This window comes from Ptychodera flava, chromosome 5 (assembly GCF_041260155.1).
Source record: "Ptychodera flava strain L36383 chromosome 5, AS_Pfla_20210202, whole genome shotgun sequence".
In the NCBI taxonomy this organism is placed as follows: Eukaryota; Metazoa; Hemichordata; class Enteropneusta; family Ptychoderidae; genus Ptychodera; species Ptychodera flava.
The window spans coordinates 23561963-23587745 of record NC_091932.1 but is presented as its reverse complement, the minus strand read 5'-3'; the positions used below and the strand labels follow the sequence as shown (position 1 = coordinate 23587745).

The window sequence follows — 25783 nt, the reverse complement described above, 5'->3', positions numbered from 1 at the left end:
TTTGTTAATCATCGTCTGATATAGAGAATCCACGTATTTTGCAGATTTCAGCGTTGGTATCCTTACCGCTATGGCAGACGTTTCTCAACAAATACGGGAAAAGGAAAGCACTTGCAGTTGGCATGTTCGTGAGTTGTTTCCTCGACATTCCCTCGAATTGGTTGGACTCATGCGTGAATGGTGGCATGTCAGTTTGCGCGATAAGTGTAAAAGTTTTGGTGTGACGCCGGCTTGACTGTGACATTCTGTGTCATGACTTGTCATGTATCATTATTTCATATGCCGTCAGAGGGTATAATTTCACTCCATAACATGCAAGACATGACATCCATGCACGTGTGGATGAATGTTTATTGGTGGCCGTGTCGAGGATATGTAGATTTGCCTTTCCATCTATTCTAGTGTTTGGTTATGTGTACATACATTTACATGCATATGACAAAAACAAAACAGGTCAATTTATGTAAATCCTTAATCAGTTACCATGGAAAATGTTTTGCAGACAGATTACCAGACAGGAGAGATACGAGATATAATATCTGTAAATATTTAGTCTACTCCTGTCGTCTTGGTGATAACGAATGTTATTTTCTCGGATTGATAGAACACACCATTGTATTTACCAATCTGTTTATGCCACAGATATTTGCTCCACTTGTGGCGTCACTTCTGTTTATTCCTGGTTGGAAGTTCGTTATCTATTGCGTGTCCTTTGTTTCCGGTGTTTGTGTGGCTGCGTCGAGCTTGTTACCATGGTGAGTGCTTTATTTGTCATATATATGTGAATATGTGAAAAGCAGTGACAACAGCGATGGAAACATTACAACAACAACAACAACAACAACAACAACAACAACAACTACAAAACATGTATGTATGTATGTATGTATGTATGTATGTATGTATGTATGTATGTATGTATGTATGTATGTATGTATGTATGTATGTATGTATGTATGTATGTATGTATTATGTTTGTTCTATTCATCTACCTTTCACCATTTATACTTAAGTACTAGAATTATTTAATACATAATACATTGCAATTCGTTTATTTCATAGGTCAATGATACCTGACGTCATCGATGACTTCACAGTCCAGACCGGAACGAGAAAGGAGGCCATCTTTTATTCCTTTTACGTGTTTTTCAATAAATTTGCATCAGGAGTGGCCCTTGGGCTTTCAACATTGACCCTTGGGTAAGTTCAACGAATATTGCTCTCATTTTTGACGGATAACTTTCACAGAAGATCGCGCACTCTCAGCTTCTGTACTCCCCTTTAGTTTTGCAGGATACAAAACAGGAAGCTGCGAGCAGCCATCGTCTGTAGGTTTGGCCCTTAGAATATTTGCATCAGTTGGTCCTTTACTATTGATGATATTGGGATTCAAGTTTTTGAAAGAGTATCCTATAACCGAAGAGAGAAGACGTACGAACAGCCGAGCGCTTGAGAAATTACGGTCAGTGCATAATGGTCACCAATTACTTTATCCTTTTCTTTCTCCAGTGAGATTTAAAAGTAATCAACACTCACGGATTTGATCACTGACTCAGACAATATTGTAAGATTTTGAGCATTATGTTAATGTAGAAACCGCCTCGGGAACAGATAGTCGGACTCTCAAATTTCTGAAATTCTTTTCTGATCTACCACTTGTAGGGGCTCATTTTAAAGCTCTTGGAGAAAGAAAAACTTTCACCGGCTTGGTTTTTCGAAAATCCAAAATTTAGTTTTTCCCTCATAGAGTTAACACAGGAATGGCGGCCGTTTTTGAATATCAAATATCGCAAAATGTTTGGTTACAGACAATTTGTTTCGCTAGTTCCAAACTTTGCACGGTGACCCCCGATTTGTATTTTGGTGAGAGAATGGTGGAAAATTTCATACAGGAAAGTTAGAGCAAAAAGATAAGTTTTTCACCGTCGATGGACATACCTACTACCTCAACGACGTGACAGGCGATGCTCGATTCGGAAAATTTTAATCAGATCATGTTAATAAGTTCTGTCAAAGAATTTCAAGTTCGAAACCATTCAGTTGGAACTTCATGATAGAAATATGTAAAGCTGGCACACGTTTCAAACCTGAAAGACTTAAACTTCTGGTCAAACTTCGCGTAATGAAACTCTACATCATTCCCTTTCGAAATTAAGAGTCAAAATCAGAGGGTCACTGGGCAAAATAAGGTAAGTGGAAAAACAAAATAAACATACAAATATTTACCGACCCTTGCGATTCATAATGGCTGCCATTGCTGTGTTAACTATACGGCGAAATATTCAAATTTTCGATTTTCACAAAAACAAGCCGATAAAAACTGCAGTTACTCTGTGAGCTTCAGAATGAGCGCCCCCAAGTGGCAGACCATAACAGTATTGTAAAATATTGAGAGTCCGAATACCTCTCTCTGAGGAGTATTGATTCTACCTTCAAAGGAGTGAACTTCAAGCAGGTGTTAAATTGTCAATAGTAATGAGGAAGGAAAGGCGGGGTGTTGGTCGGTTGCACTTTGTACTTGTGGCCACTTCCAATTCGAACTTATTATAAACATGGTGACTTTAATTCTTTAAGAAAATTATCAGCTATGCAGGCATCTTTCCGATTAGCTCATCGATGTCATTCTTTTAGCAGGCTGGGTGTGTGGGTTGCTAAAGGAGCTTATTGGATATCGATGCATATTCCATGTAGTTACTGCACATAAGTACACGTAAATGTTGGTTTTCGTCTCCTTTTACTTCAGGGAAAAGCAACTCGATTTTATCGAAGGAGAACGTTTCTTGATGTCTTCATCCACAGCCTAACTTCAACAGATTCTTAGAATAATGCTGTCCCTTTGTCAATCTCTCTTTGTGATTTCCGCACTTTTTGTGTCAAACAGCACTGAAAATGTGTTAATTTTCCCAACTTCAAACATTTTTAAGTTTTCGATTTCCTCCTGGTAATATTTTATACGTTTGATGAATAAAATAATGTTCGTATAAATAGTAGACCAATTTCTTGCAGCTTATTTTATTCAACGGAATATTTGGTATGATTACGAAAACATTTTACTTTGCCTTCGTCTTGGCTTTTGCGAAATCCACTTCATCATCATCTTCGCCTGCCAAGGTCTCTTGTCCGGGCAGTTGGATACTCCCCGAAATCAGGTAGTTAGTGGGAATGAAGTAACGGACCCGTGCGAATGGACGATGCTTTATCATTACATGTAGCCAGCTTGGTTTTCTAACTAAAGATTGTCTGTGTGTCAACCATGATCCGGACAAGACCTGCGACTACCATTTCTCCTTCGGAGCCACATTATTGGCATATCTTGACCTTCTCCACCTGCTCTTCTACAGCCGCTTTTGGAGCTGTGTGCCATCAGGTATGTCACCTAGAGATGCAAATTTAAGAATGCATCCTTGATGATAAAGTCAACAGAATTTTGCCAATGCAGAGCATACTTCAAAATCAACCGTACAATCGCCCTCAGCAGGATTGGCGCCCTCTATCGACCAATACCTCACAAACCCAGGTGCAAGCACCTTACATGCAGACTCCAGCTCTTCAACATTTCCTGCTCGTCATTATCTCCGAATTCTGTGCACTGATTCAGTAATATGGTTTTCGTTGAGGGCGTAGTTTCGCGTCTATTAGGTATCAGGCGACATTTGACAACCCCACTGGAGTTCTGAATTCGAATCCAACCATTACCAACCATTTCAAATTTCCCCATTCCTCTCACACACCGCATCCCTCTGAAGTAAGTTTCAGCACTGCATTCCAGTTGGCAGTCAAAATTTTATTTCTGGACATTCAAAAATATTTTAAAGTTTCAGCATGTAAACATCTGATGCTGTTTATGAAACAACATTAATATTGAATTACAAATCTGGAATAGTACAGAACTCTATGGAAGAACAAAATTCTCATACATATATTTGAGAATTGTGACCAAACCCTATCCTCTTTGATTTGAAAGATTCATGTGAAATATATCCTGCAGAGGGTCACATTTTAAATAGTTCTTCTTCACTCGAAAAATTATTCTCACAAATTGCCGATTTGTCCGATAGTCTGCAGCATCTAGTGTAGGGATGGTCCCCTCAGATGAATTAACATTCGGAGCGATTCTAATTATACAAAGTTAGGGGGCTTGGGTTAAAGGTCAACATACAAACGTTATTGCTTCCACCGGACTGAACCTGTTTTGGTGTCTGAAAACATTTAGACCTTTGCCACCGTACAAACTCTGCTTTAGTATGAATCTGCAATGCCCAAATTCTTGAACAAGAACAAAATGTGTTTGAAACAAATGTATGGAGAAGCTAAAATCAGTGGTGGCTGCCATATTTGATCAGAATCTTGCTGTTTACCACGTACCTCTGACCTTTAACCCCTGTAGAATTCACTTGATACCACATGAATTAAGGGTACAATGTACACACACATTCTTAATACTCACAGACATGAATAATTCTATGTTGGCACCTGCATAAGAGGAAGCAATAATAACCCATTATTACAAGAAACTTTGAAACAAGTTAAACAAATAAACAAAAACAGAAAATAATTGTTAGATAACATTAATCCTTCATCAACAGATTACAAGACTGTAGTCAAAAAAGACTTTCTGTATTGAACATAAATGGAAAAAAAAATGACGTCAAAATTTGGAATGTACAAAAGACGATTGAAGGTCATCAAAAGAATTATGCACGTTGTCTGACTGGCAGACTCAAAACGGTTTGTAAACCATCTTTTTTATGATTCAATCATGATAGCAAGTGGAAAGAATACTTTACAGATCTAAGTAGCCACAAATTTTACAAAATCTTCAATCTCAGTGGCTAGTTCTAACCCCGGTTTGCGGTATATTACGCAGATTTTTCACACTACTACAGGCACTCACGGTAGCCTCTTACTTATTGGAGCCAGAAACAAAATGTCTGACACCTGGTATGACCTTTGAACTGACTGAAAAACAGAAGGAAAAAAGAAGCCTTCCTGAGATTTGGTAACTCGTTCATCATACACTCCTTAAAAGGTGGACAAAAACAAAGGCAATCCATCAAATCCCACATGATTTTCATAGATTTATCTGGCAGTTATATTTCAGAGACATTTTTAAATGTATTGAATACTGCCCTCTATCCGCCGTATGTCACAATGTTCAGCCACAATTTATATGCGCATAATTTATTTACTGATAAGACTGCAACATAATATGAAAGCTTTTTTTAGCATTTTGAAAGTAATCGTATTTTAGGACAAATTGCTCATTGGGCCCTCATAAAAAATACCGCAGTACCAGCACAAATACTTTTCCTAAAAATATTTTCTAGTGTTAGTAATTTGTTATTGTTTTCTTATCATAGCCTGACCTGTATGACAGAATGTAGCAATTAATTTTTGCGTTTTGCTTCTCATATTAGGCACTATTATCCTGTGTACAAATTCCTTGTATCAGGGTATACAGAATTCTAATCACTTCCACTACTTCGTACACAGAATTCCCAATTCACTTCCAAAACAATACAGTCTCACCGATGGTAGAAGTATTGGACCCTACAAAATTTAATTCATGACTGAGGTACATGCCCATTATTTTCAATTGAGAAGTTGTAATTATATACAAGGAAATACGGTTGAAAAGCTGAACAGCTGTGTTCAGTTTACAGAGACCATGTCTCTAGGTTAATACAAATATATTCGAGGATCAGAAAATTTATTTGCATAGAGCTTAACATCATGATACACACTCTAGTGGATTTTGTGTTTTACAGGCACGCGCTGCTAAATATTCAATTTCTCTTTAATATCTTTTAAGTACACACCAACAAAAACGGGAATATACATCAAAGTACTTAATTTAAGTTCTTTAATGTCCTTTAATAAAGTGGTTGAGGGCAGCATTCAATATATTACAAATGCCAGACTTCTGAAGACAAATATGAACTGTAAACCCTATAACTATCAAATTTTGGTATACCCTATTGTGTTGTGAGGCAAAGCTGACCCAGGAAAGAGCAAATGGGGATGATAGGGATAAATTCAAAGGAGAAAACATCAATTTTTAGCTCTCTTGGCGGGAGACGCTGATGAATGGACGTCGTCCTGACTTGCTGGTCTCTTGCCGGAAGTCTCTGATTGGCTGGAGTCCTGAGATTTGTGGTTAAGCCTCACTATGATGCACGTCATGTTGTCACAGCCTGTGCCGTCTCCAAGGGAGTCTGGAGCTAAACAGTGGTCAAACATCTGTAAAAAGAAAAAAAAATCAAAGTGAGACTTCATTGCAACAAAACATTGTACATGCATTCATTATGAAGAACATTGATAATTATTGCTACAAATAGTCATTCTAAAAACTTCAAGCACCTGTATCTATTATGCCACCAAAACACTTTTGTGAATGAGTCATCCATTTTTTGAGAAATCTGAAAAAAGTATTTCAAACTGCAGTATTTGAGTTGCCTGTTCTGCCAAACCCAGGATACACCTTTCAATTTTTTTAGAATACAAAAATACAAAATACCTTGGACAAGAAATGTTTACATGATAGAGTAGAAGTTCATATGTCTAATAAGATGAGAAAATGATCTGGGATATAAATTCTCCACAAATGATTCCCACTTTGATCTAAATAAAGTCTAAATAGCAAATTCTCACCTCTTCACATATCATTGATAATTTCATATCTTCTTTATCGATCCGCTCTTTCACAAAGTCAACAGTTTCTTGACTGCTCAAAACATTCCTGCAGATTAAAAATACAACAATGCTACATTATATATAGTCTTATGTATTGTATATGCTTGTTGCATGATGTAAGTATCAACAGCCTTTCACGATACATGACTCGATATCAAAACTGGTCTTGCACAACCTATTGGTATGTTGTAGTTATAATTATGCAAATTAACAAACAGATATGCAAGAGATACACCTGCAAAACGACAACAACTAAACAGGTTTTACTGTCTCTAAATGTCACTGAGATAATCTAGAGTTGCAGCAAATTTCAGAAGAATCAACATACTTTAACTATATGGCATGCAACACTTCATACAGAGGGGGGGCAGACAACTTGTGCACCCTAAAAAATGCACTAAGTACCGTAGTTGTATTTGATGAAAGACAGAGGTTATACATACTACACAAAAAATAAAGTTTCAGAAATCCTTAATTGACTTCCTAAGTTCATAAATACTGGCAGCTATTCCCTACACACATGAATTGAACTCATCTGCACTCATTTAATCTTATCGTGGCTTACTGCACTCAGACGTTTGCCATGATCACTCACCATATTCCGTCACAAGCTATTACGATGAAGTCGTCTTGCGGCGTGAGATTCAAGGTCTGTATGTCTGGAAATGCCGTGATCATCTGTTGCTCTGCCGGCAAATCTTTGTTCTGCTTGTAACAATGGTCACCTGAAGCGAGCAACAATATGTAAAAACACATTGACATTCAGGTACATACAAACGAATATACATTAGCCACGTTCAACAGAACGCCTGGGATAATTAGCCTCTTTGCTACTTTAAATGCCAAAAATGTCAAGCTTCACACAGAATTACGATACACCAAGAGTGTGGAAAATTCATGGACAGCTCACATATTATTTTCTGTATATGGATTGGAATAACATTGGCAATCAAAAGTATGCAACACACCATGACAAAAACTCATTGTATTTTAGGGTTAGGGGTTACCTGACGTTTGAAAATATAAATTGTAAAGATGTTCTGCTACAGGATTAACCGTGAGTATGTGCTGGAACATGTCGATTATAGAACACCTGTAACATCAGCTACTTTTTCAGAATAAAATGGAGAAAGAAGAGAGTAGGCTAAACAGAATTATTACTTGGGGAACTGTTTGGATTTCAAATTTACATACATGTATGATACAACTCCCGCAAAATTACAGCGATGATACACAGTGTCAAGACACACTTGCATTCATGTTTCAGATGTATTTTCATGTTTTCTGAAAGTTGATGACGTATGACAATACAGTAGCTTTTCTTTCATTAATTTATGATGGTTAAGATACCCACACTAAGGTAGAACACACTTTGGGGACAGATATTTGGCCTCTCAAGCTTTAACAATTGTTTTCTGATCTACCCCTTGTAGAGGCCTGTTTTGAAGCTCTTGCTTCCAAAAAATTTCACCGTCCTAGTTTTTCAATAATTTTTTTTTTTACCTCATGGAATTAACTCCGGGATGGAGGCCATTTTGAATTTCAAATATCAGTAAATCTTGGGTAGTTTGTTTCTCTGGTACCAAAATTAGCAAGGTGACCCGATTTGATTTTGAAAAAGAATGGCTGTAAGATTTCTGTGGAAAGTTTGAGTAAAAGTTTAAGCTTTTCGTTTTCAAGGTGCATACTACCTTAATCTATCTAAAATACTGCAGGCTATACTGCCATTCTCGGTAAAGGCACTGCATGAACACACACAGAGTGCACACAATTACATACCTATAGCTCTTGAAAGGTTTAGCCCACCGTTCACTCTGCCATCTGAAGTCACCTTCCCCCCTGCAGTCTCTATCCGGAGCCTTTCCGGTTCATCTTCCGGTTTATGGTCGAGGGACATGTCGATAGCTTTACCGCTCCGCGAGACAATGCACCTGGAATCACCGGCGTTGGCCACGATGAGCTGATTGTCTCGCATGAGTGCCACCACTGCGGTACAACCACTGTCACTGCCAGGCTGCAAATCATGATCAAAAGCAAGACAGGTTAGATCTTAAAATCAAGATTCAAGATTCAAGATTCAAGACAACTTTATTATCTCTGTCCAGAGAAATCAAAACGTGGTTATACAAATACATAAAAGTAATTACAAGACTGATAAAAAGAAAAACTATACAAATACATATACATACACGAATGACAGCCACACAACAAGAACATTTATGATATGTAAAAATAAATTTAACACATGACAAGTTTAAAAGTTCTCATTTTGTATTGTTTAAAATGTTAATTGCACTGTGTATAAAACTGTTTTTTTGTTCTCTTTGTTTTCGACTTTCGTACAGGAAACCGGCGACCAGATGGAAGTTATTCAAAAAATCCAGATAAAATGTGACGCTTGTCATCTATTATTGTGTTGGCTTTCTTTCTGATCCTACAGGTGTATAATTCATTTAGGCTTGTTTGCTTTTCACCGACGACTTTACTACACACATGAACAACTCTGCCTAAAACATTTTTACAATTCACACTTAAACCCCCGAACCAACATAAAAATGAGAAAGTTAGGACAGATTCTACAAAGCTGCGATAGAAATTTCTTAAAGTATCTTGACGTACACCAAGTGAGCGCAGTTTCTGTAAACAATATACTCGTGACTGACATTTATTATTTATTGAGTCAACGTCAAAGTCAAATCCTAAACCATATCCAACGCTGTACACATAATGGCCATTTCCAATGCTAAATGGGTCTGCTTCTTCTAACTCTTACAGGAGAAGTTGGCAGTATACTTCCATTTTGCAAGATTTCGGACCTTTTTCTGTCAATTTAGGAATTTCTTGATATTTTTTGAGTCGCCCATATATCAATATACATGTATGATGTACCCAGTAACCTACATGTAAAATTTCTTACACTAAATAGGGCAATCTTGCAGCTATAGCATTTCAAATACTTACATCATCTAATGCTCAATTTCCCTAAATAATTGTATTCATTTACGCAAAAGTGTATTAATGTGCATTGTTCCAGTTTGCAAATCAACTTATGATTAGTTGTTATCAATGGGGAATTTTCATTCACCTAAAATTGTACATTGTGTAACTGACATAGAGGGCGCACTAGAGGTGGATGGTGTTGCGGGAGTTATGGGCCGACACTGACATTATTGTCATGGCTTTCTTCAACTTTATACAATCAAGTACAGCAGCTGTGACTCCCTCTAGTACAAGTACACAAGATAACCACACACTGGTGTAGTACAGTGTCCAAATAACTTGGTACATCATCTTTCCCTTGCATTTACTGTTATAGTATACCCCAGGGGGAAATATTAATTGGCAACTCAGTCTTACACAAACACCAGTTGTACTCACTTCTTCCTTGTCAGAAAGACCCATCATTCCTTTCATAGCGCCAGCATCATCACAACACTCTCCTTCACCTTCACAACACTCTCCTTCATCATCATCACTGTCATCATCATCGTCATCCTCATCGTCATCCTCATCCTCGTCGTCTTCATCATCATCTTCTCCATCATCATCATCTTCTTCCTCATCTTCTTTATACTCTTCATCATCATCATCGTCGTCATCCTGGTCCTCTTCCTCGGCCTCTGCTAAAACATCAAAAAGACAGTGTCAAACATCACAGGATGGATTCTGAAAACCCTGTAGATGTGCTACAAGAATCTCAAACACCTTGACGGTATTTGTGACACAGCTCAGGCCTTATGCTTCAAAGCAAACATGATAAACAGAATTTCATCAAATTTTTTGATCAGCATCATTACTCACCAATGCCACCGTTTCCAACCCCTGATTGTCCAGCGACCACCTCCTCCTTATTGTCAGTCACTGCTTCTGTACTTATGTGACAATCACTTGCATCTCCGCCACCAGTCCCTGAGTGTGCCGTTTTACCATTGCACTGTTTTGCCACACCACTGTCCACAACTTCAGATAGGTCATTGTCTGATTTTGTTTGTTTATCATTGCTTTCCTCAGCGTCTGTTTGTTTGTTTGTACTCTCCTCAGAATTTGCATCCTCTGCTTTGAGAATATTGTCTTTTTCACCTGCGAGGGCCTCACTGAGAGGGTTCACTCTGCTTTGGCTTTTCCGTATGACTGGAGACAAGAGGTCCTCCTGGTTTACTTTCTTCCTGAGAGATTTCGTGTTGGCGTGTTCCTTAAGTTGGTAGCCGTACTTGGCAAGGAGTTCTGTGAGTGGCACTGTGGCTTCCTCAGTTAAGGCTGCCGCTTCTTCATCTACAGGAAAAGCAAAATGATGTGCAGAAAAAAATGAACACAATGTGCTATTCTACAATTAATAATTTTTATACATCATTTTGTTTTTGCATGAGAAACACCCTTTCCCCTTCACTGATATCAAAATGAACATTGCACAAGATCTTGGGGCTGATATAGCTCCACTTTTTTTCTCTGAAAGCAACTATAAATGCAATTGTTGCAGGGCTTTTGAATGTCAAGTACAAAATAAAAAGCCACATCGGCTGTTCTATGGATTTCTTGACAAAAATAAATTTCAACGATAGAATTCATGCTTGACATAAATGACAAATCTGAACAACTTTGAAATGACACATCGTTAAAGTCCTACAGACTACATTTGACCGAAAATTTCATGATCATTTGATGAAATGAGAATGAAGTTATCCCAAAGATTTGTCAGGAATTCAGTGCGTAGTCAAAGTGAAAACAAGCTCTGAACCAGAACTGACGAAATTTACCCTGAAAATTTACATTAAGCAAACTCCGCCATCATCATTTTAACAAACTTAACTTAGGTCATCCCTTGAAAGCTAGCCAAATATCACATTTCCCTGCCATCAGAAGATAACAAGAAATAACTTGTAAATGCCATAGGGATAAAATCTGGAAAGACCAAGTCTGTCAAGCACACTTACCATCCCCATCCGCTTCTTGCATAGTGCCGGCAAGTTGCCGAAGTTCTCGTATCACATCTTCCTGAGTTAAGGTTGCATCGAATTCCATGAAGGCATCCTGTAGGCCCTTTCCGAGCTTGCCCTCCTTGTAGGCTTTGCTATTTTTGATGAAGTCCGGTAAATGCTGTGCACAGTGCATGGCCACCTCAGCACCTGGTGAAATCCAGAAATTCAATAATGCAACCACAACATATTGGTACAAAAGTCAGGCAATTTGTTTCTTTGGCACCAAAATTTGCATGGTGCCGCCCTTTTTCTGTTTTTCACTTTGAAAGAAATGGTTTAAAGTTTCCTTGGCAAAAAGCTCCAGTAAAAGTTTCCATCTGTCATGCTCAACATGTGTGCTGTCTTAACATTACATGATTATTCTGATTAAATGATTCAATAAATAATGAAAGATATATTTATATAAAATTGCAAGGCAAACCTACCACCATGGCCATCATACACTCCAAACATTGCTGTTTCATCATCTAGGTGGGGAATACAGTTATGTGCGTCCTGTGAACGAACAAAAATACACTCCACATTTGACTAAAGTGAATTTTATGTATTGCATGTATATTCTCAGTATGTTGGTAAAATGATGACTGGAATAATCTCAAAAAAATTCTTGATTAAAAAGTAATTAGAAACTTTGTTAGTTACAGGGCACGTTGCAAGCTTGGAGCTCATAGCTATTCCTACATACTGAAAACATTCAAATAAACGACATAAAATCTTTTGATAGACAATGTGAAAGTCAAACTACTATTCTTCAGAACTGGCCCCAGTGGCCATAAATGAATGTTCTTCTTTTTTATGTAATGACTACATTCACAAAAATAGGTGCAGCACATACTATGCAATCCCTCACTGCAACAAATAAAATATGCAAATGACATTAAAAAATGGGCACAGAAAGCTCAGAAAGCTTGGCAAGGGAAATGCAAGTTTATATTAAATTCGTCTTGACCTTGGTTTCTCTGACTTCACCCAGGTTTGAGAAAATTGACTTAATGAGTCATCAATGGAGCTTCAATGCTGTTATCCTTGGCAACTTGGAAATCCTATCTCCATGAGTAGAGAGCTTTGAAATGACCTCAACACCATTTATTTTTAGTAAACCTACAATTGTTGTTATTCCTACAAGATTCTGACACTTGTTTGACAGTAACAGTATCAATGAATGCATTGCAGTGAGGAAATAAGACATCTGAAGGAATCATATATATATATATATATATATATATATATATATATATATATATATATATATATATATATATATATATATATATTATATAATATATTATATAATATATATATATATATATATATATATATATATATATATATATATATTATAACTTATGCATGAAGTATCCATCTATATATCTATATATAAAACAGATCTCTGTGTCTGTGTACACAAATTATAAAAATAAAAATATGAATTTCCATTCATGAGTTCAGAAACAGTAGCTCATCAGCACGACACATGTATTGCAAACACCAACAGGCCATTCTACATGGTTTATAAACATAATAATTGGTCATGGTCACCTATTTCATTGAAGGTCGTCTCTGTCACATTACTTAAACTGGTCAAACAGAAACTGAAACCCACACTATCGTATCAGCTGTTTATGGAAGTGGTCAGAAAATTTCTGGTTTCAAATATCATATCTGTTTTCATCTTGCAAGCTTCATAAGCACTGTAGGAACATTGTTGCCAAATTATTGGGTATAAGTATAAATGTGTGATGATGTCACAGTATTGTGTGATGATGTCACAGTAACGTGTGATGATGTCATATTGGTTCAATTCATGAGAGATTCCTCTCACAGTAAACATATCCTGGAAGTGTTATTACATCTTCTTCCTCACAAATTGTGATACAAGCACCTCTAATTTGCATACCCACGGTGTAGTTGCTATGCGTCCCACAGTTGCTGCAATTAATGGGTGTATTCACAAATATTGATGCTACTAGCGTATTCATAGAGTTCTGACGGATGAACTTCTGAAGGGCACATATCTTTCACTAACTCAATACCTTAGTTGTCTCACACGTCTACATACTGTGCCACCTGCTGTACACTGTTACATATATGTACACTGGAAACTTAACCCTTTTCCTGCCAGACAGTATCACTTCCCCATCAGCCAAGTCAGTAAAAAGTGGTATTGAGCCAAAACATGACGTATTTTCACCCACTTGGCTTGGTGAATTACAGTATCTTTATTCCAAAAAAATCAAGTTTACAGTATTTATGTTTTCAACCGCCTTCAAATGTACGGTATTGTGTTAAAATACACCATATGGAATATGTTGTGTTTCATTCATTTTAACCATATTGAGCTGATGGTGAAATATGGACTTGGCAGGAAAAGGGTTAAAAGTGTGATCTTGGATACATCTTCTTTGCAAAAATTACGCTGATTTTGTTATACCGCCGTTAGTTACTTTTACTATGCTGGCTTTGTTGACAAACTGAACACTGGGGATTATGACTAAATTTCAGAGTAGCACAAGGATCTACACATCGTGTACAATTCAATCATAAATGATTGCAAAGTTAAGACTATAAATTGTTGTGAGCTTTTGTGTGTGGGCACCTTCAATGGCTAATAAAGTAAACGTGAAATGTAATGCTGAGGTTAATTTTACATTGTGAAAAATACAAAGGGCAAGCCTCACGTCCTTGACTCTTGTCTGATGTACCATGTAAAGCAAGAAAAAAGCCTACAGCAATGTGAACAAAATGTCACTTTACTGATAGCAGGAGAATATGTCAGTTTCCGGCACAGAGTGTTTGACACTCCCGGAATCAAACGCAAAGCGCAAACAGTTTTAATAAATGATGGATTTTTTGAGTTTATCTCATGCCTACATATAACATGTGTTTCTTTGACAAGCAAAGACTTTACCGTGATGATTAACACCTCTGATAAAACACAAGTACCCTTTATCTTGAGAGTAAATTAGAGATTTGAAGTGTTGGTACATGCGCGGGTTGGCATAACCTTTTCACTACATTTCAAATTTCTCATCTCGCTGTCATTCAATCGGTTGTTTCAAACCTGAGTAACTGTAACTTTTGACATTTTGTCGGCATTGTTGATAATTACAGTAATTTATAGCCATAATAAAACATTAAATTTTCAATCACAAAAGGGATTATTATCGTGTCAAAAAATAATTGAGTAGGGGATGTTTAAAATGTACTAGTTACTGGGTATTTCACCATGATGTACGGAGTAGATTTAGAAACAGTGGTTCAAACATCCAGTGAAGGGAAGAATGCAAACAATTTTCAAAAGTACAGTTGCTATGAGTAAGATGATAAAAGCCAAAGATTAATTATTTGAGATCCGCTAGAGTCAAAGCTATGTATAGTAGTCACACATGGGACCTCAAGAAATGTGACCACTGCATATTGGATGTGGCCTTTCCATAGACTGTGGGTGTGGTGTGCTGTGTAGTGAATCTAGGAAAAGATAATAATAATACTGAAATAAGTGATACATGCATTTCATTTCTGAAAGAATTGTCATGCAGATCACAAATCTGTCAAAATAGACTCATTTCTTGCTTTAAGTCTGAGCATTTTTGACAGAGGTCAGTCAGAAACAGATATATTGACCATTTATACACAGGTTTTGTACCAAAATGGGAGAAACAACAAGTGGCCTCTGATGATGTTATTTGATAAAACGTTCATTGAGGGTATTTTCAAGGTTTCAACTATCTGCTGGTACGGAAATTTAAATAAGAATAGAAACAGAATCGGTAAGATTGTAAATATAAGCAGCAAAATTATCAGAGAACAACAAAATAGGTCTCCTCGACTTGTATGACAAGCACCTTTTGCACAAAAGAAATTCTATCTTGCGTTCAAAGTTTGAGCATTACATCTTGCTTTTGACTTGCTCCAATCTGTCGTCATTTTAGAGTACCGATTTCTAAAACCAATAGCGCCAAATGCTTCTTCATCAAACAATTGAACAGACTCCACTAGCTTTTAAAATTTTGTATTTTCGTCATTTTACTCAGAGGACAATGACAAAAATACAAAATTTTAAAAAGCTAGTTGAGTCTCACCCACGTGTTTGATAGCCCAGTTGATAAAAAACCAATTAGCTCTGTTGGTTTTAAAATCGCTTTTACTATGTGCCGGTGGATTGTAATACATGTATTTCAAATTATCATTTCTGTAATTGATGTATATTTGTTTGTCACTGCCGCCATGCTAGAAATAGCCGAAATTGGGATGATAAAGATTAACTAATTGACTAATGAACACATTACAGAGGGCCTTTAACCCATTACCTGCCAGACAATATCACTTGCCAATCAACCAACTCAGTGAAAAGCGGTATTGAACTAAAAACCACATGTATTTTCACCCGTTTGGCTTAATTGGTCTGTTCCAACAGCTTTGGTCCATAGAAATCATGTTTATGGTACCGGTATCTGTGATTTCAGGGGCCTTCAGATGTTCAATTTTTTCTTACAGTGAAATGCACCAAATGGGACATAATGTGCTTCACTACAGTTTTATAACAAACTTGACTGATGATGAAATATGAACTTTGCAGGAAGAGGGTTAACCCTTTGGACGCCACAGTCAATTTTTGTCACCTTTGTAAGGTAGGGTATACCTGTGTCAATTTTTGTCAGATTTTTGCCAAAAGTTTGGTGAAAAACTGTAGCCAATGAAATGTGATGTCCCAATGATCCAAAATTATCAAAAAAATTACAGAAAAATTCATAAAATTTGGTGAAATGTTGCACTAAAATTTTGATGGGAAAAATTACAGCACTCAAAGGGTAAACATGTAATATGTACTGTAACAGGGCTGCCACAAGTGTCCACTGCAACGAGGTGACCCACTGCAATGAGGTGACCCACTGCAATGAGGTGACCGCTCTGTAAGGGCGACCACTGGGACAGGCTCATCTATGGTTCAAAAATTCGAACAAACTTACATTTCTTCTTTATTTTTTGATGGCATCTCCAAATCTAAGCCATAATCAAACTTTCACTTTTTAACAGCATTTGGTATTTGAACAAACAACAGCGACTGGAATTTGTTAATCTGCCTAACAAATCATGGGGAATACCTGTTGACGTAAATTCTAGGAAAAATAAATATGCAGTCACATTTTATGTTACTTAAAATAATTTTTAATTTCCTGAGTAAAATGCTTTGCTATTTTATTTTCTTTGCTGAAGGTTTTATTGCTACATGCAAATCATTCCCCTCTGAATTGTAATCATTTGACTCCAAAACAACTGCTGCTTTCTAAAATCATACTTCATACATTTTTCACAAAGTATCAACAGACAGACAAATGCTGAACTGTAATGGAGGGTGTAAATATCAATTTCCCTACATTTTATACATTCATGTGTGACCTATACAAAATGGAGGAATTGGTAGTTTTTTCACTGTAACTCAATCACCTGTTTTGTTAGATAATTGATTGGCAAAAAGCACACAATTTTTAGTTAGTACATTCACATCATTGCATTGTTTCTACTTTGGAAAGCGTTTTGGTATGGGGTGACAAAACTGGTCAAGGTTATATACCGTATGTTAACACTCAACACGGTAGGGTCACAGGAGGTCAGTACACAAGTTGTCAACAATTCTTTATCAGGTGTACCTGTAATTTACTACTGTTAGGTAAAACAATGTTGTTGTTTTTTCTGTTGACGGAGTCAGCACTATCTACTAAATTATAGAGTTGCCAGAAGGATTTCATCAAATCGAAAAGTGTAATGATTTATTGACGATAATGTATTCAAAACACTTCTGATACTTCATACAGTACGAAAGCAAAAAAAATTGCTGTTGCTCTCTACACAGTACGCTCTGGTCAGAGACCCACTTAACCCTTTGAGTGCTGTAATTTTTCACACCAAAATTTTAGGGCAACATTTTACCAATTTTTATGAATTTTTCTGTAGTTTACTTGATAATTTTGAACCAAATGCACATCACATTTCATCGGCTACAGTTTTTTTGTAAAAATTAAAAAAAAATTGAATGAGGTATATTTTTAAAGGAGACGCAAATTGACTTTGGCACTGAAACATCTTAGTGAAGCTTTTTGTAACTACCAGGTACAGTGTAATTTACAGTGCGTGGCTTCAAATTTACAGTGAAATAATTTGATGGTGACATATCATACAACATCCTGATTGGATGCTAACAAAAGTCAGTTACTAAATCACACAAAACCAAGACATGGGGAGCTCCGTAATTTGAAAACTCCAGCAAGACCTGAAATGTCAATGTACAATGTTTGGTTCCCAGATAAGGTCTCGTAGCTGAAGAAAATCCTAGTAATTACACTCAAAGGGCCAGTGGTAGCTGTATAGTTTTGATAATTTTTCCACTACTTTTGTTAGCATGTAAATTGCAAGTTTTTGTTATACCCCCAAATGCATTGTCGAAACGTCAACTACCGGTATTTAGCTTGTCAACACAGTGTTTGTAACTATCATGCCTATAAAATGCATGGTTTTTATTTACATCTAAATTCTAGTCAGGGACGACCAGAATTCACTTGTGAACAATAACAATGCAGTCTACGGTACCTCTTGTCCTGCCAAGTTCATATTTCACCATCACGTCAAGTTGGTTACAGCCAGTGAGGTATAAAAGGTGCCATATGATACATGTATGTTGTTGCACTTTAACAAAAACTTGAATACAGTTGTACATGTGTGTGAAGACCCCCTGAATACCTAGATGTAATGTCAATATGATATCTTGATCTATGTCTTACAGTGTTATGAGATACCCTGCATTTGGCACACAGTCCATGTAGCCAACAATGAGATGCAAATGATATGCGGTTAAGGTCTCCTCAACTAACTTTCAGCTGGTTCTTCACTTTCTACTATTTTTATAGTATTTTTTACAAAGGCACAGACTTATTCTACCTGCAACTTAAAACTGATAGTGATTTTGTAGCTCATTCTTTACTATTTTTCATAGTTTTTGGTAGCCGGTAACAGACACTTCGTGTTCGTGTCGGCTACATGGACGATCTGCCCTGCATTTGGTTTTTCAATTGAGCGGGTCGTTGTGAGACGTGCATTGTTATGGTTGACAATTGAACTGCTGACCTAAATTCAACTATCAACCCTAACAATGTTCTGACTCCCTGTTGTAGCTGGCATAAGCCACAGGTGTAGCCGGCTCAGCCAGTGTGTAGCCGGCATCAGCCACAGTGTGTAGCCGGTATCAGCTAGAGTGTGCAGCTGGCATCAGCCACAGTGTGTAGACGGTATCAGCCACAATGTGTAGCCAGCTCAGTCAGTGTGTAGCCAGCATCAGCCACAGTGTGTAGCCGGCTCAGTCAGTGTGTAGCCAGCATCAGCCACAATGTGTAGCTGGCTCAGCCAGTGTGTAGCCTGCATGTCTAGCCGGCATCAGCCACAGTGTGTAGCTGGCATCAGCCACAATGTGTAGCCGCTCAGCCAGAGTGTGTAGCCGGCATCAGCCAGAGTGTGTAGCCAGTAAGGGGCTGTCCACAATGCTGTACACACACTGAGTCAATGTCAACAAGCCGAGTACTGGGCATTTCAACATCTGCTGTGAAAGAACACCTAGAAACTGTAGCTGACACACGTAATGAAATCCTGAAAAGAAATTTTCAAAAGTTACAGTTACTGAATATTTAAAGGGACACACACACCATGACATGATACAGCCATTCTCACTTGTGTAAAAATCTCAAGTATATGTAATTCAAAGTTTCAAAGAATTTTAAAACAACTCGCTTTCTGTTTTATCCAACAACTGCACAGAGAGCACAGTCAGACTCAAATGAACTTGAACTTAAAATATCAACAAGTTACCTTTGGTTTTATGATTCCTCCAGACACTGGCAGCCTTATTTGCATATGAATGTATATGGTTGAAATTTCAAAAGTGATCGAATAATTATAATCTAAGTTCTCGTGTGAACTTGAAGTTGGAATATTTTGGGATTGGCAAAAAAGCATGCAGCTGATTAACAAAATTCAACTGTCAAGGCCTGTGAATATACATGTACCTGTACCATTGATCTCACCCAAAAGACAGTATTTGTCTTTTTGCACAGAATCCATAGAAGTCAGTCAGCCTAAACACTGGCCCTGAGGATCTATACCAGTGTTAACTTAACACCATCAAACATTCCAAAACAAGACAACGGTAAATTGTAACTTTTGATTAGGTTTGCAGGACTATCCCTCGCTATACATATCAATGGAATTCAGGTATATTACAAGAAAGTCCGGCCTGAAAGGCTTAAATTTCCACACTTTTGTTCTGGAAAGTTAGGACATCATCGTCACATGTCCTTTTTCTTGTCCCTGAGGTATGTAGAAATATAATACAAAGTATAAACCTGGCAAAAAACAAGGCATCTTGTACAGTATGCTATGTTACAGTCAACACAGGAATTCGTAGTATGGACTAAAATTCAGTCACGGTTGTTGACAATTCCACACTATACTGAACATTGGGTATTGCGCACGCACGCACACACACACACACACACACGCTGTATTAACAAGTTTGACACTAGAAATTTCTCAACATGATCAAAGTGGCGGAATGTGAATCTGAAAATGTTTTTTCACAACCTGAACAACAAACAATAGAAAATAAAGGAATAAGTTAGAGCTGCTGTATTGAATATCTATTAAACAGCGAAGCTGTGCAGTAAATGTTAATCAATTATAGCCTGCAGGGACAAGAACAATATGACCTGCTTCCATCGTGACCTTCAACTCGGCCTGTTTATCACCAGATGTTATCAAACGGTTACTACAGGGGAAAGTGATGCTGGATGGGTAATTCCTATATATTGAATGTGTAGCACAGCTGCTCGGTGAATTCAGTGTCATAATGAATCTATGTACCGGTATGTGTGTCTAAGATTTGCATCATTAATAGTATCAACATTGATGAGCAGAGCCATGAGTAAATTTTTTTTTTTTCACCTTTTTCAGCCCATTACAAATATATAAGTCTGTCAGTTGGAAACACCAAAATGCATCTTACAAAACACAAACACAACTAAAATTGTCATGCACTAGCTTTCGAACAAAGCGTCTGGACAAAAAACATTAAGATTCTGTTTGTCCCAATCAGTACTACAAGACCGAATCCATCATGTCTTTTATTTCTACTTCAGTCGATGTTTTTTTTCATGGCATTCCGACCAAAATAACCTTTGCATGATTCATAGTATCGCACCACTAAAAGAGTGTGAAACTGCCTTCCACTTGTATGCCCCACTTTGTAACATTGAAAGACAAAAAAGAGCACTTTGCTGCCAGAATCAGGGCAAAATAGTATACATCAAACTGTCCAGGAAAGGGAAGAATGTCTTCCTTTTGTCAAATAAAGAGCAGAACATGTCTACAAGCTGTGATAGTATCGAGGAATCGCATCCTGATAAGGGAGATGGTAAGAAACAAACAGTATTTTTGTTAAGGCCAGTACCCCGGTAAATGTTACCAGGGTTCCCCAGTCATTTTACCGGGGTTCCCCTCGGTGTACCGGTATCAATGCAATCAGATTAGGGGACATCAGAAATGTTACAGGGGTTCCCAAATCATTTACTGATATTCCCAAACCTTAGCAAAAACACTGACAAATCTTGTGTTCCTTGGCTCATTAAGCTCCATGTAATCGTCAGTCTCTTCAATACCTACTGTACCGGTACATGTATGATGTACACCTAAGAATGATTATGAAGCATGTCTCGCACACATTAACACATAAGTATAGACACGCCTGAAAAGGTTTCACAAGTATTGGAAAATTGGCAGATATAGGTCTGCATTCTTCAGTAGGTGGAACTCCATGAATGCCATCAGTCAAAACATTCGCTGAGAATCCACAAGATTTATTTGCAAGCTGGGGCTATGACCGCAACAATGGAACCACATGTTTGCTTTCAAGTCTTGTGCACAGACACTTCAATGCTCAAATTAAACTGTGTAAACACGCTGTATAATATATGTCTGGCACAGAAATAGTTGCAAATAGAATGCACAATTGACCCATTATGATTATAATTAAATTCATATACCTTTTGGGCCTACTATTTTACTGGAAGGGTACATTTTTTGCATAATGAGCAAGACCAACAGCTGCAACTTTTGGAACTGAATTCGCATAATTACATTTATTCAAAGTAGGCTGCAGTTCACTGTAGCACATATAGGATATATTGAATTAAGTTGTTGTACTCTAAATTTTTCATAAACCTGCAACCCAGACTGTCGTCAAAAGGTTCCATTTGTTTTGATGAGTCATCAAGTCAATGCCAATCTGAATGTGAATAATGATTAGTTTTAGTCAACAAGTACGCAAGTGTTTTGGCAGCTGCTTTGAACTTGAATTTCTCATAGTGCATGGCTGTGTCATGGGATTGAAAAAACACTTTCCACAGAATTAAATTTTGTTGTAGTGGTCAGTGATATTTTAACTATTTTATTTACTTCCTGTATAAAACTATGACTGGAGAGTTCCTGGTACCTTTGGAAAGATAGCTCTGACTGAAAGTATATATTTGAATACTGTGGGGATTGGTAAAATGCCCTGGTAATGATATCACTCAGAAGAATTCTGACAACCTTTCGATCCTGTGACACAACATCAGAGCAACCGGACACTGTAAACAATTGAATCCTTGACCTTCAGAATGTGAGGTCAAATGATATGTATTGCAATTCCACCATACATGTACATGATAGAGTTAACTGTATGGTTGTCAAATGGAAACAAGTAAAGTACAAGTGCCAATATTTTTTTTGATGAAAACAATTTACACTCATGTCATAAAAAATTGATATTGAAAATAGGGTAATAATATGTCATGAGATACATTCTCTATGACATGTATGTAACAGATTGGGGTTCAGTAGATATTTCACATAAGTATGTGGTGGCTTGTGTTCATATCTGGCCAAATATTAACATTGTGTGCTTCTGGCAACTGGACTTGCGCAATTTCAAACTTTTAGACCCTAATCTGTTTTTGCACTTCTAAAAATCATGCATGATTTTGACAAATTTTGCTGATTTTAGACAAGTTGCAGCCTAAGGCATGCTCGTACAACTCTCAAGCATTTTTTGGCCAAAAAGATACTAACAGTGATGTAAAAAAGTTCCCATATTTTTGAAAACACACTCTGAACAGTCTCTTCTCTCAGTGGTGCTGCACTTTCATGTTTGGGAATCTAAACAGGATTTTATTGGCCACCGAATACTTGTACCGACTTGCAGATGCAAAGTATTTTATGATTTGCTGACATTTCATTCATTTCAACAGAATATCTGCATGTTGTATCTTTGTTGATAACAAGGATTTGACAGTAGCCATACACACCTGAAGCATTTGTTTCTGTCATTATCATGTTATGTAGGAAATGCGGATTTGAGACACTGTGCACACAATATTCTTTCCCTTTCTCAAAAATATGGATGGATAAATAAGAGAGGGATAGATGAAATGATTGACTGCAGAGACTGGAAGACGGATAGAAAGATAAACAGACATGCCGGTGTATAGATTCATACTTTGAGATAAGCCTGGACAAGAAAGCATATTGTTCCTTGGATTTTTCTACAGTGAAGTCAACAAAGATTTGTGTACTATTGGCAAAAAGCAAATGAGACAATTCAAAGGAACAACTTAATTTATCTGGCATAAAGATGGATTGATGAACTGACCACAAGATAGGCTGACAAATTAAGATGGACAGATTGATCGATGGATGTGGAGAGAGAGAGAGAGAGAGAGAGAGAGAGAGAGAGAGAGAGAGAGAGAGAGAGAGAGAGAGAGAGAGAGAATGTTGGTAAGGTGAGACAGATACATATACACACATTGTAGGCGACATTTTTAATTTTACAGTGTAACAGTCGAGGGATTTTTTTCCCTGTGTACAGATGGCCCGCCGTCCCTAGATCTCGCAATATCTCACTAAGATGTTGATTCCTCTGCGAGAGAGAGAGAGAGAGAGAGAGAATGTTGGTAAGGTGAGACAGATACATGTACACACATTGTAGATAGGAATCTAATGTCGTATGCTGTCACCATTTATTGACCAAAACACACCAAATGATGACAGGGCAAAACCACTATAGAGACCAGAGCACACCCAGCATTTGAAACTGTCACTGAAGAGAATGTGAGCTAAAAGTGAGGGACTGCCAAAAAGATGGGGATGATAGCTGTGTCCGGGCAAAAATGGTATACACACACACATACATGTGTATGGTGGTCAGTGCTGTGGGTAATACAGCCAGCCAGCCAGCCATACATATTCAGACTGACCTGATCACAAAGTAAAAGGGTAATGTACACGTCTAAACAGCATAGAATACAGGTGAAGCCCACATATTGCCTTGCCCTGAGGATTCAGAGTACACTTAAATACATGAATGTGGAAGTAAGGCCTAGCCTTCGCTTTCAAATTCTACTCATCTTAAGCTGTTATACAAAATAATCACTTGAACATTTGGTATTCAATTTCTTATCAATTTTCCTTCGATTTTCTCGTTAAACTTTGGACAGTTTCACGTCATTGAATCGTTACATTTATCGATTTCGATGTTTTCTTTAAAAAAGTGGTACCACTTGATGACGAGGTCGGGCTTCGTCGTCTCCCTGTTTCCATAACAACCCCAATAATCATTTGACCAATTTCGATCAAAATACAGGCGACATTTTTAATTTTACAGTGTAACAGTCGAGGGATTTTTTCCCTGTGTACAGATAGCCCGCCGTCCCTAGATCTGGCAATATCTCACTAAGATGTTGATTCGTCTGCGTTACCGGTGCTCTGAATAGCCATAGCCACATCGATCAGGAGTGACCGATCGTAATTACGCAACACCCTGGTTTTGAATTCGACCACTTCCCGAAACTGAGGCACCCGTCAAAATGGCGACGTGTTTTGTTTACGATCAAAATGTACAATTCCTCTCGTCTACAAACTTTCAGAAAGTTTGAATTCGCGAAGAGCTATGGTTAATCCCAGTGTGTCACACCTAGTGACTCACAAAATCCAACTCTCAGACTACGTGATCTGCTGGTGATGATGGTAAAATGTAAAATACCGAACGGCGTTTGTTTTCTCCCCGCAACACGTGTGAATGGACATCGACAGAAAAAATGCCGTATGGCTTCACTGACTACCATAGGTGAAACGACGTCCCATAGGTCATCGCAGAAGCCCCTCGGGTGACAGTATGTGGTCACCAACCATAATCTTTCCTTCTACTCCGAACAGCTCGGTACAAAGCCATTTTGTAAGTCCCGGAATGCGGCTTCTGTGTGCCATCATCATACCGGGCAAGTTTACCTACCTCCATGTAGTACCGCCAGCCCTGCATCGCTGACGCCCCGTAATCAAACTTTTCCGAAGTTCTGTCTTCCGACCTCTTGTCTGTCACAGGGCTCGATAAGTAGGCACCCATCGTGATTGAAAATAGGCGTTTAAAGCGGTCAAAATGTCGGATAATTCCTCAGATTATTGACGGGTGAAGTAGTTACCAACAAACCACGTGTGAGACGCATCAGCAGTTGCTGCTTTTATTCTTTTCCGCCGTTGAGCCACACGATCATGTGACCATAGCGTGACGTCATGCACGTAGATATCCCGAAGAATTTCTGAGTAGGCACGAAATCTTGTTCAGTGAACTAGTTCATCAAATGCTATGGAACCTGCGCAGATATTCCAAAATGCACCTCCGTCGAGTACGACTCAAGAAACAGGTATTCGAAACTCATTCGAGGACAATATTCAGAAATGAAAATGCCTCTCCGAGGTCACCCAACGAGGGCGCTGCGTAAGGTGAATGAACTCTCGACTGTCCACAGTGGCAGATGATATGATACGTTCCGACTACACCGAGTGTACGTGCTATTCGTTGGCAGACTACGCTTAGGTCTATTTTCTCTACTCATGACCTTAAACATTTACTGGTCTTGAAGCAGAAACAACGAAAAACCCTAAGCATTTTGTTGTCTTTAGTTATATATCTATTGATCTCCTCTTGGATATCGACTCCGGTTCGCCAGCGGTATTTCAGCTGCGACATAGGGGATATC

General features: G+C 37.9%; 2 protein-coding genes across 3 annotated transcripts in view; one reads left to right on the top strand and one right to left on the bottom strand.

Moving 5' to 3' along the window:
* Positions 1–2990, top strand: part of LOC139132541 (sodium-dependent lysophosphatidylcholine symporter 1-B-like) — an 18910-nt gene extending 15920 nt beyond the window's left edge. Inside the window, exons 10-14 of the mRNA XM_070698848.1 lie at positions 45–128; positions 643–755; positions 1063–1200; positions 1286–1462; positions 2744–2990. Coding sequence (XP_070554949.1) covers positions 45–128; positions 643–755; positions 1063–1200; positions 1286–1462; positions 2744–2804 — 573 coding nt within the window. The 3' untranslated portion in view covers positions 2805–2990. The remainder of the gene's footprint in view (positions 1–44; positions 129–642; positions 756–1062; positions 1201–1285; positions 1463–2743) is intronic.
* Positions 2991–3763: 773 nt separating this feature from the next.
* Positions 3764–25496, bottom strand: LOC139133315 (protein phosphatase 1G-like). Of its 2 annotated transcripts, none has more exons than XM_070699849.1 (9): positions 25039–25496; positions 12095–12164; positions 11625–11816; positions 10495–10965; positions 10072–10316; positions 8473–8707; positions 7289–7418; positions 6652–6739; positions 3764–6240 (listed from the first exon to the last, which is right to left on the bottom strand). In XM_070699849.1, the coding sequence occupies exons 1-9, from the start codon at positions 25147–25149 to the stop codon at positions 6052–6054; spliced, it is 1731 nt and encodes a 576-aa protein (XP_070555950.1). In that variant the 5' UTR covers positions 25150–25496; the 3' UTR covers positions 3764–6051. The 2 variants fall into 2 exon arrangements, with proteins under 2 accessions (XP_070555950.1, XP_070555952.1); XM_070699851.1 differs by having other exon boundaries at positions 10072–10313; positions 25039–25445.
* Between the last annotated feature and the right edge of the window lie 287 nt (positions 25497–25783).

Excerpts from the sequence above, each read along its gene's own strand:
- LOC139133315 (XM_070699849.1), bottom strand. The coding sequence starts at position 25,149 with ATGGGTGCCTACTTATCGAGCCCTGTGACAGACAAGAGGTCGGAAGAC. Across the intron at positions 12,165-25,038 it reads GCTGGCGGTACTACATGGAG|GACGCACATAACTGTATTCC; the intron begins GTAGGTAAACTT and ends GTTCGTTCACAG. Across the intron at positions 8,708-10,071 it reads GTCTTTCTGACAAGGAAGAA|CCTGGCAGTGACAGTGGTTG; the intron begins GTGAGTACAACT and ends CATGATTTGCAG.